At 42.7% G+C, this 12,059-nt stretch overlaps 1 protein-coding gene across 2 annotated transcripts in view; it reads left to right on the forward strand.

Moving 5' to 3' along the window:
- GSAP (gamma-secretase activating protein) overlaps positions 1 to 12,059 on the forward strand; it is a 725,614-nt gene that overhangs the window by 240,655 nt on the left and 472,900 nt on the right. For both annotated transcript variants that reach the window (XR_013608568.1, XM_078679324.1), the window contains exon 10: positions 10,551 to 10,610. Coding sequence is in view for 1 of the 2 variants with exons in the window: in XM_078679324.1 (XP_078535450.1) it covers positions 10,551 to 10,610 (60 nt within the window). In the remaining variant the exon portion in view is untranslated. The remainder of the gene's footprint in view (positions 1 to 10,550; positions 10,611 to 12,059) is intronic.

Below are 12,059 nucleotides of genomic sequence, written 5' to 3' on the forward strand. Positions count from 1 at the left end.
TATCCTATGCTTTTATTTGTTATGCTATGCTGTTTTTTGTTATGCTGTGCTATGTTTTACTATGCTATGTTTTGCTATGCTATGCTTTGTTATGCTATGCTATGCTTTGTTATGATATACTATGTTTTGCTATGATATGCTATGTTTTGTTGTGTTGTATTATGCTATGCTTTGTTTTGCTCTGCTTTGTTTTGTTATGCTATGCTATATTTTGTTGTGTTTGGTATGCTGTGCTATGTTTTGCGATGTTACTATATGTTTTGTTTTTCTCTGCTATGTTTTGTTGTGTTTTGTTAAGCTATGCTATATTTTGTTGTGTTTTGCTATGTTTTGTTATGCTATGTGTTGTGTTTTGTTATGCTATGTTTTGGTATGTTATGCTATGTTATGCGATGCTATTTTTTGTTATGCTATGTTTTGTTATGCTATGTTTTGTTTTGCTATCCTATGCTTTGGTATGCTATGTTTAGTTTTTCTATCCTATGCTTTGTTTTGTTATGCTATGCTTTGTTGTGTATTGTTATGCTATGCTATGTTTTGTTGTATTTTGCTATACTATGCTTTGTTATGCTATGCTATGTTTTGTTGTATTTTGCTATACTATGCTTTGTTATGCTATGCTATGTTTTGTTATACTATGCTATGTTTTGTTTTGCTATGCTTTGTTATGTTATGCTTTGTTTTGTTATGCTATATTTTGTTATGCTATGCTATGTTTTGTTGTGTTTTGGTATGCTATGCTATGTTGTGTTTTGCTATGCTACGTTTTGTTATGCTATGTTTTGTTTTGCTATCCTATGCGTTGTTTTGTTATGCTATGCTATGTTTTGCTAACCTATGCTTTTTTTTGTTATGCTATGCTGTGTTTTGTTATGTTATGCTGTGTTTTGTTATGCTATGTTTTGTTATGCTATGCTGGTGAGGGTGTGTGAGAGTGTGAGTGGTGGTGTGTGAGGGTGTGAGGGTGGGTGAGGGTGAGGGGTGTGAGGGTGAGGGGATGTGAGTGTGAGGGTGAGAGGGTTGTGGGGGTGAGGTGAGTGAGGGGGTGTGAGGGTGAGGCAGTGTGAGGGTGAGGGGTTTGAGGGTGAGGGTGTGTTAGGGTGAGGATGTGTGAGGGTGAGAGGGTGTTTGAGGATGAGGGTGTGTGAGGGTGAGGGTGAGTGAGGGTGAGGGAGGGTGAGAGGGTTGTGAGGGTGAGGGGTTTGAGATTGAGGGTGTGTGGGGGTGAGGGGGTGAGGGTGAGAGGGTAACTTATGTATTCTAATTTTTATGCGTAAGGTTGTAGGTACTACACACTTCAAGACATGTCGCACAACGTAAAGAATTTTACTTGCACTGAAAACATAAGTAAATGCATTGTCAAGTGTAATCCGAACTTTGTGAATTAAAGAAGTGGTTTGGAAATTGCCTTGTGAAAAAAGTGTAAGCTTGCAGCAGGCAGAACGTGTTATGAGGACTTCCACAGTGCTTAATTTGTAAAATATTAAGTGCAGGTGCTCAAATGTTTCTAGGAGGCCGCTCACACTTTTCCACCGGCTCCTCCCACTTCCCCCGCTGGTTTCACCCACTTAATCTATTGGCGCCATCCACACTCTCAATTCACACTGCTGAAAGCCAGATGTAATACCCATTCTGAATTTCAGCAAGGGGGCCTTCCTCAAGTAAGGTTTTGATAGGAGGTTCCACCTACTCTGCGAACATTTTGAAAAAGATGAACTCAAAAGTGCATTTACAGCACAATTTTGGAATAAATTGGCTAAAATGACTAATGCCTTAAAAAGGGACATGTGAAATATTCCAGTGCTCTATGTGATGATTTTGGGAACAATACTTGGGTATGTACAAATGTGCTTTGTGTTATTTTTTAGCAGAGTCTAATTGTGTGTCACAAGTTCAAAGATACAACTTTTACATATCTTACGTGAGAAAAATAAACCAAAAGGCTCTGTCAGAAATCAGGATCTCACCACCATAACCGCACCTCTCAAGTGCCTACTTGATTTAATCTCTTGGGCTTTTTTTGAGAACATTTTCATGTGTCCATTACAGAAATTTTACATTTGAATTAGCTAAAGTGGGACTATTGTTTTGTGAAGTGACATATTGATTTAAATATATAAACTAATGTATTTATCCCTTTTAGCACAGGATGTATGTTTCATCTGTCCTCAGCAATTGGCAGCACAAAAAGCAGGATTCATAAATCAGTGGTTCCATAACATACTATATCGTGTCTTTGAGGCACCAGCAGTGCTGCAGGAGCGCCACCCCATGAAGTTGCATTGAATGTCTTGGTGTTAGAAATACCTCTACCACCACATCTCTATGTGTGTGTGAGTGTTTATTCAGACTGCTCCAGATCTTTGCCCCTCTCCCAAAAAATAAGATCTTATATTCATAGTTAGTCCTGATTATGGCGCAGTCCTTCCGCATAGTATATGGTGAATGCAGGCACATTACAAGAAGCTGAAAGTCGGGGGGGGGTTATGACAGGCATCAGTTGCTTTATAAAAACCTTGACCCCCAAACCATGGTGTTGTGCTTTGCACCACTTTCGCAGATACCAACTCCAGAGACCACAAACCATCGTCCCACATAGCAGGTTTTACATTACTACCTCACATTGTTCCTGTCCATGCATGCCCTAAATCGTATGTCTTCCTCCCTTGTAGAATACCATATAAATTAAAATATGCATTGTTTTGAAGATTCTATTAATATTCTAACTTCTTAACTTGAAAGATAGGCCATAAAGCAACAAACGTGTATAATCAGTATTTTAAAAATCAACCGGAGAGGGGCTTGACTGCATTTATAAATATTTATGAGAATAACCTTGTCAAGAGTTATAATATTTTAAGGTAAGAAATCCTGCTGCGCGAGGTAATGGCTCTCCATTGTGTTCAGAAAAGAGAAAACGCTTTCATTTCCAATTCCAAGGTTTACTGACCAACATGGCTGAGCACAGATGACATTGTTGGGTTCCCTTGTCCTAGGAAGTGTTTTAGTTGGCTGCTAAGTGTGGTTGCTAAGGTCAGAGATTGCGCCTACGCTATTCACTGTAGAGGGAACTAATCTTTACATGTCCTTTATGCAGCACTGGGACATTTGCAAGAGTAGAACAAACCTCTTGAACAAGGCTGTGCCAAACTGGGAGTCCGTGGATGGGGGCTGGATGAAGACACTGTTGATAGGTAGCTAATAGACCAGCAGCAGGAAGAGAAGTGGATCTCCAACGTACAATGTCCAAAAAAAAGCCCTAAAGGCAGTGGAATATTTTCAGGCCCCCTCTGAGTCGGGGTAAAGATTTTGGGGAGACAGAGTGATATTGGGCAGAGGAGGGAAAAAGAGTAATGCATCCTTAAGAAGCTTGATAATTTGTCAGCAGTCATCCCTGTTGTAGAACATGAAAACCTAACCCAAGACAGCAGACATCAAAATTGCAGCCATGGTTGAGATAAATGGATCTGAGGGGTGGACCACCAACATGGAAACAGATCTACAATAGCAAAGTGTGGCAAGATGGTGAGTGTGGAAAACGCCCATCAGAAAGCAAATCTGTGGGTAATCAACCCCCTGTGATTCTGGGCAAATCACTTAATCTCCCCGTGCCTAAAATTAATGCGTGTCCTCATGTAACGTAACTGGTACTATGTAAAGCGCTCTGATACCGGATTCAGTTCGGGTCTGGTTCGCGCTATATAAAACTCAGCAAAAAAAATTCCTGCCATCAAAATCGATGTTTAACTAGACTATTTTAGGCATGTTGAATGATTTGCATCTCAGTAACCAATTGGAGAAGGCTTGGAGATACATCTTGCTAAGAAGGGTGTACAGCCGGACCCACACAAGACGCTAATGAACACGGTGAGAGTTCGTTCATAGTGGTGCATAACTGTGCGTATGCAAGATGTCACATTGAGGAAAGCAACCCTAAAGAAAAAATATTTGGCTTTAATTGCGCAGCTTTATTTATAGGCCGGCGGCCGACCAAGGCCATGCCTCACCCTCACCTGGTGAGCAGAGCGATGTACTGCCTCAGTAGTCTACTCCACCTCAACGCAGCCAACCTCAACGTCGTCCAGGTTCCGATTCCCCCTTCTTTGAACGGCGGCGCGATGAAGTTCAACCACCAGTGGATACTCGGTGCGGTGGTGAGGTGCATGCGGCCTTGTGGGTATGCTGGGGCGTGCCGTGTCAAGATTAAAGCGAATGCGCGCGCATTAAAATGAAAAATCTGCGCGCGCATCGCTGCCTCTGCCTGCTCACAGCCCCAACCCCCCAGAAGAAGACCAGCCCGCCCACTGGGCCTGCGGCGGCAACACTGATCCGCGGCCGGAAGTTGAAGTCATTAAGAGTGAGGACGGAGAAAATTTGAAATTGAGAATCGGAGTCAGTGAGTCACGTCAGACTCAGACGTCACCACATTTAAGGCAGTAAGTGTTTTACACCAGTACGCGGTAACTAAGTGACAGCGGCACCTACAGTACTACAACAGCAGAGCACAGCACACGCTCTCTATGCCAGTGCCACCCACGAATCATTATAAATCAAATTACTGACGGTGCCCTTCTTAATGCGTGACTGTAGACCCGGCCCTAATAATTAGGTGCCGGTGCTAAGCACCGGCACAAATTAAGCCCTTCCGCCTCGGTGACACTCCGCTGATCACGGACAGACTCTTGGCAATTAGAGTTTTGATTGGGAGCACGCTTTTAGTTGTCATGTGGTGTCTGATACTTGAATGGGTTATTTTTATACCCCGTTCATCCTATCTCGGACTCGACCCTGCTCCGTTAAAGCATTATGCTCTGTGCCTGAAAACTCGCTTAAAATGGAGAATTTCTTATTGTACACAAGACTTTCGAAACCTTTCAATTACAAGGTAAGCGCGGTTTTAGTTGATATCTTTTGATGTATTAAATGTAATTTCTCCGCGAGGGTGACTGATGCGTTCGACATGAATGTGTGTGCGTGTGCGTGCGTGCGTGTAGTCTTCAGCAGGAGCCTGGTTCGGAACTTTTCATTTTGTTCTTGGCCAACAACAGATTGGCTTCGGTGACGCTCTTTGTCTTCTCGAACCTTACAGTACAAGTTACAGTGAACACTGAGGTCTGGGCTAATCACTGAACAACCCTTTTGTTTTACCTGAATGTGTAAAAATGGATGAATTAATAAACAAGTAAACAAATAAATAAGTGCAGGTGTTCAACGTTTTTCCCTGGGGTCCGCCTTCGGGGCTGCCGAATGTCATGACGCCTTGTCTGGATTTCACGTCACGCCTCTTCCTTTCACCGCACTACACACCTCTGCACACCTTACCGCCACTGCATTGTGTCGGGTGACTTCACAGTGGCGTTATTTAAGTGCCCGCACTCACTTGCATCACTGGGGAAAATGTATACTTAATATTGTATTTGATTTCTGTTTAAAAAAGAAAAAAATGGTAGCGGACCAGAGAGGGAGCATCTCTAAAAGGAGTTCTGCCTCCTGATTGGCTGTAGAGGAGCCGACGCGGGAATCGAAACCTGTGGTGCGCGCGCACCAGAGGAGCGGGGGCAAGGGAGCGCGAAGACGCCGAGACGAGGTAGGGGATGTGCGTGTAAGCGCCTGGGGTTCTCTGTGTATGTGTGTGTGTGTGTGTATGGGGGGGTTCTGTATGTATTATGTGTGTGTGTATGCGTGGGGGGGGCTGTATGTGTGTTGTGCATGTGTTGTGAAGAGCCTGCCGGAATCGGAGCGCGTGTTGACGCGCGCGACCTGATCCCGGCAGGCTGCTGCTGCTGCGTGCGCGTGACAGTCTGTTGTCCTCTCCGGCTCCCTTTCAGTCCTTGAAAGCCGGAATGATAACAATAGTCTCGCTCTGCGACAGCAGGCCTTTGGCCTGCAATCGCAGGGCGAGACCTAAAAAAGGAACCTTGACAAGCCCGCTCGGTAGCCCCACCAGTGTACACTACACCAGACAACCCTAGCCCAGGCATGCTGTGAAGTCATCTCAACATCTAGAAATAAGTCATCAAAGCTGATTTCGTCTTCGCATCTGCTAAGGTCTACTAAGTCACAACTAATGTCTACGCTGCATCTACAAAGGTCTACAGTGCCTGTGAAAATATTTACAGTGCCTCTTGAACAAAGGTAACAAGTGTTTTTTTCAGTTTCTGCCTCCAGTGCGAAGTGCAGTGTTTTTAGTGACAGTAAGGCTCATTCGTGACTATTTTAAGGTGCTATATTTTGCCTTCCTGAGGGATTGGATGTGTGACATTTTTAACATTTCTCCTGCCAGCGCTGCACCGGTGTGTGTGCTGATTTAATTTTGGAATACAGGCTCTTTGGTGTTTTCGCCGGGTCTCTTTGCCTACTGCAAATGTGGGAACTACTCTGTGAGGAAAAAGTATTTTCAAATTTGTTTTTATTGGTGTTTCTTGTTCCTACTACGTGGCAAGTAAAAATGACAGTTGCGCTTTGTTCAAAGATTCAAAATTGGCACTCGCAACTTACCTTGAGCACGATGCCGCGCAGAGCTTCTCCTGAGCCTTCCATGATGTCTTGGGTGTTTCTGGTGTTCGATGCTGCAAATGGACGTTTTAAAGCAGGAGCGCGCCATGAGCCACTCTGCATGCGTCTCCTGTGCGTCCGCCATCTTGGAGTTGGCGGATTCAGGCTTTTTAATTTCATCGCATATTATCGGAAGTTGAGTGTGCACCACAGTAACGTGCCAAACATTGTTTCATTTACAGTCGGGTTATCTTCAGCAGCGTCGTGAGGTGAGGTTTTCCTTCTCCACAAGGATTTTGTTTCATTAACCCTCAACAGCGGCCTTTGTCTTCAATGGGCCTTTTCAGTCTCAACGTTTTGGCAAAGTTTTCTTCTTTTTATGCCACCCGACATTCTACACCGGACTGGGCCTCTAATTCTTGCGTTGAGTTGTTTCCTTCAGGCCATGTTTCATCTCCATCCTCTTTGGGAATGATGCCTGCTGCTTAGTGCTTTGTTCTGCTGCCAAGTACTCTGTTTCTTTCAAGCACTTATGTTCTAAGATCTTCTGTTGGCACTGTATTGTTGCAGAGTACTTTGTTATTGTTAATCTCCAAAAACTGTTGCACCCTCGCCTGTCTATCATTGCCGTGACAGGCACACCTATGACTTTGATTAAACAGCAAGCATGTTTTTGGCTTACAGTACATACCAAATGGTTGTGGTTTCCCTCATTTAAGAAATGTTTGTGTTTTTCATAGACATGTCATGTTTACGCTGGTAACATACTCACAACTGTATTACAGTGATGTTTTTCACCCATTTTGTTTTCATTACAGTTGTCGTATCCCTGCATAAGGGATGCGAGTGGATTTTAGTCCCATGCCCCCTCTTTCACAGTTTGGCTCAAGGGGTGTTCCCTTGTCAAGTTTGGGATGGGTGTCTGCCCCATTTCAAGGTCATTTCTCCACGCTTCTTTGCTGTTAACCCTCATGTTTGGGTTATGGGGTGATAATCCCCTTTCTACGTGTGTTGGATACTTTGATCTTTTGGGTGTTAGTCCCACCACTTCGTTGTACGTCATTTGTGTGTAAGTCGCCCCGCGCTTCACTTTGTTGAGTCCAGTGTGTAAGCCGCCCTGCGCCTCACTTTTCTTTGTCGTGTGTAAGTTGCCCTGTGCCTCAGGTTTTCTCGTGTGTGTGTGTAAGCCGCCCTGCACCTCACTTTTCATTTTCGTATGTAAGTCGCCCTGTGCATCCCGTTCTCTTGTGAGTGTAGTTGTCCCGCGGCTCACTTTGTCTTGTGTGTGTAAGTCGCCCCACGCATCACCTTGCACTCTTACGTCGTCTTGTGTGTATAAGTCACCCTGCGCTTCACCTTGACGTTGTGTGTGTGTGCCACATTGTGCAGCACCTTCTTGTGCTGCGCGTGTTATTGGGTTTTGTTCCATGTAACACCTACACTTATTTGGTTATGTGTTTGCCCAATATTTACACAGTCCCTCACATGAGGGGTGGCCTGTAGGATTTATTTTCCCTTCGCCACTGTCTCCTTTTGTGAGGACCTCTTCTTCACGTTAGGTCATGCTTACTTGTTGTTTGTGAGCTCTTCCTTCACTCTTTAATTTTTTTTTGTTAAAGAAGGAGGTTAGTGTTTTCTATCTCTTTCTTCCTTCTTTCCTTCCTTGTTTGTCTGTTTTCCCTCTCGTGGTATGATCTCACCCTCATCCCTGGGTTTATGGATTTATTCCTTCTATTGTATATTTACTGTGCATAGTTTTCTCGCTTCAGTGAGTGTTCTGGGTAGAATGCTAGTGTGATTGACACGGATGGAATGCTGGGGTGCCTGGTGTGAGTGTTGTCATTTGGGAGATTGGCTGAGCGGCTAGTAGGCTGCTCCTGGTGGTGCTGCTTGTTCCTGACCTCAACTTCTTGCTATCTTACTTATGGACTTAATAAACTCCTACTTAACTCAGCTATGTCTACCTCTGCTACTTTATTATATGAATACATGAACCAGCATACTACATATTATGGCTCCCTGTAGGTGCAAGCACTGCAATCTGTACACAATAATTCTGGTGAGAAAATATTTAATTTTAGTCTCCAAATAAAAGCTTGTAAGTGCCATTCCGAACACTGCAAATATTTTTCAAGTCAACATTTCTAATGCTGCAGTCAAGTGTGTCTTTTGTGATAGTTTGAAAAAGTGGCACAAATAGAGGCAGTGAGAATCCAGCATGATGGTACCACACTGATTGTCGCATCCATTGGAAGACAATCTAGTCGTATGTTCACTAGCTGGATCGTACGGCTTGAGGCAAGTGTTCAGTGATGATGCTATGTTTATCATTGAAAAGCTTTTTCAGTAACATTCATTTCATGCACAAAAAAATTTAGTGTTCCTTCTATCAATATTAAATGGTATTTTTCAGATTTAGAAGTAACTCAATTAAATTCATACAGCAGAAGATTAAAATATTAGACCAATCAACTCTGTCGAGGCAATTTTAGGCATAAATTAACCCCTGGCATCAATGTAGTGTCCACTGACTGCAAAGCGAGCTAAGACTACTAGAACAATTTATAACTTTACTAAAATCCACATTGGCATCTACTTTATTGTATGTGTCACACCCTACTATAAAGAATTGCATGGCACTGCCAGCTCGTTGAACTTCCTTTACTAATGTTTTATATTTGTACTTGATTATGCCTCACTAACATATCTAAGGCCACAAGCTCATTTTGGCACATTGGCAAGATTTCCCTATGCCCCCTTCCATTATCTCTGAGCGTTACCTTATTTCATCTCCTTCCTTTATCTCCAGTTGACATCCCACCCCCTCTTCTTTAAAGCCTTACATTTGTTTCTGTTGCCAAGATGCGTGCATGCTGTGGAGAAGTGTGGCTCACTGGTTAGAGGAGGTAGACCCTGAAGCAGAGGTCAGACCCGGGACCAGGGTTCAATTCCCGACGCGGCAGGGTCTTGAGCCCAAAAAATCCACGGACTCGATAATTCTTGTTTCGGTGCCTACTCGAATCACGGGTTCACACTCTGCAGCTCTGGGCATTAGCTTGCTTAATCTCCACTACGGCCCCCCCGCGGCGGGATGCCTGGCTTTCACCTTGGGGATGCCCAGTATGGGTATCTCACAGGGAAAAACCAGGACGGGTTCCCAAGGCAAGCGCCGAGATGCCTATGGGTAATCGAGCGCTATATAAGAACGCATAATAATAATAATAATAATAATGCTCCTCCTTTCTCTAGTTTGTGATCTCATCTTCCTTACCCTCCCAACAGTTTTTCTACTCTATCAAATACATTTTCATTCCCCTTTTTTGCGCTGGCTATAACAATACCACTGTACTTGTTCTATTCTTTTCACTAAACTTATCCTATTCTCGTATTTTATGTGTCCTTAAAAATCTATCTCATAGACTGTAGTTTCCTAGACCTCCCATTAATCATTAATTCACTGTCTTTCTGAACCTACTGCCAGAGAACTGAGAAAGTCTGGCAAAGTCCGACACCTCTGCTGACCTGCAAGAAATAACTGAAGGTTTCTGGCCATACTTTTGTGTTTGACGTGAAGAGCAAAAACATTATTTTTGTCTATCCTCGCTCCGATGCTAACTGTTTTCTTTAGTCTATATAATGTGAGATCACTTGTAAACTCTCCTGACTTGGACGGTTAGCAAAAGACACAGAATGTAAATAAACAGAATTCACACAAGACTGAGGAACACCACCTAGGTATGTGATGGACTGTTTAGGCAGGTTGACTCAAATATAGGTCCTTTAACATATTGCTATAAAAAGTTAATTTGTGCGCCTAGTGAAGGGTGCCCTAATTTGAGCAGGTTCTATTTACTTGTATAACTTATTTTAAATATTGGAATAATGTGTTGAATATAACAATGCTTTGCTTCTTGTTATGTATATTGTTGCTATGTATCTCGGCACAGACCTTCTGTTCTCGTTTCATTCTAGAGCTTAAGGTCCGTGCCGTGCTCTTTGTGTCAGTTGGATGTTGGACGCTGATTGCACTTCTGTTCCCTTTCTTTACATTTTAGAAAAAAGTCCGTTCCTTGCAGTGTATCCAGTTTTATCCAAACAAAAACTATAGTTTAATGGTAAGTCTTTTCCTTTCACTGTGGGATTTTGATTTCCTTAAGACTGTGATTGTGGGGGACTGTAGAAGTTAAATTGTTATGTTACCTCAGGTAGGACACCATGGATCTGTTTTCTGTCGCTGTTATCATGTGTATATGGCTTTAAGACATACCATTGAAAACGAGGTTTTTACCAGCTCATAATTACTCTAGATTATTTTAGAGGTCTCTTTTTAAGTTTAATTTACACGCACTGAAAGGATTTTTAGCAATATTTAGCAATGAGATTGGCAGTGTTATCTCTATGATATAAACCTATTATGAACAGCAGATGTGGTGTCAGAGTTATACGTTCCATGAGTATATCGGTGTAAGAAACTACTTCATAAATAAGCTATTGCATAGGAGATCATTAAACGATCAGAGAATGAATATTGCTGATGTGGGTGTGCTAAACCCGTTTTCCTTGTGACGTTCACTTTTGTTCTGAGAAAGCTAGCAGTGCCTATTCAGGTTTTTAAAAAAATTCTTCTGTTAGCCCTTAATTTCCTTTAACTATAGCAGACGCATAATGCATGGGTACTCGCAAACATTTTCTCAGGGGCAAAAAATGTGGTCGGTAGTGTAACGGGGGCTTCACTGATGCCAGCAGGGTGGTGGTTGGTTGGGGTGGAGTTAAGGTGGCTGTAGGGGAAGTGAAGCATGTCCATCTAGTGGCTGAATTGAATAATGTGCAGCCAAAAAACCTGGGATCAATCATGGCTTCCCCGCTTTACTAGACAATGGTTTTATTTAATTTTCCCCTCCTTTTTCTTTTCACACAATAAGAGGACATCGAAATACATGCTTTCAGAATGTGCGCTGTATAGAACCTTTTTCCTGTGTTTGATTTAATAAACTATAATGTTGTTCATGTATAATTGCATCCTAAGCTACCCTAAGGGTGCACATAACAACAGACTTCCCTCTTAGTTCACTTTGGGCATTGCTGTCCGGGTGAGGTTGGATTTAGAAATGCTTCTAAATCCATGTTTGAAAACCATCACTTTTAAAATAATATTTCTCAGTGCTCTGATATAATCCGATTTACTAATGTGAAACGGTCCTGCATTTTAATAAAATACACTTTTTGAATTTTGAAGAATGTATCATATTTTTACCTGTTTGCTGCAAGATGTCTTTTATAAATGAAAGTATTCCTAAAGTTAAGCAGTGCAGAACACCCTAGTTACTTCCTTTCTTGAACTGCTATTAACATTTGAATAAACGCTTGCACGGTTATATAACATTTTAATGTTCGTGTTGAACAGCAGCCCAGTGCTGCTTTTGACCAGCGGTCCGCACATAAAGTTCAGGAGGGCCGCTTGCGGCCCCTAGGCTATACTTTGAGCATCACTGCTATGGGAACTATTGAAGTTGCTATTGTCTCCTTTATGTGGGGTTAAGAGTGTGTCTGCTTTTCCTATTCGT

The sequence above is a fragment of the Lissotriton helveticus genome, chromosome 1_1, assembly GCF_964261635.1.
Source record: "Lissotriton helveticus chromosome 1_1, aLisHel1.1, whole genome shotgun sequence".
NCBI classification, from domain to species: domain Eukaryota; kingdom Metazoa; phylum Chordata; class Amphibia; order Caudata; family Salamandridae; genus Lissotriton; species Lissotriton helveticus.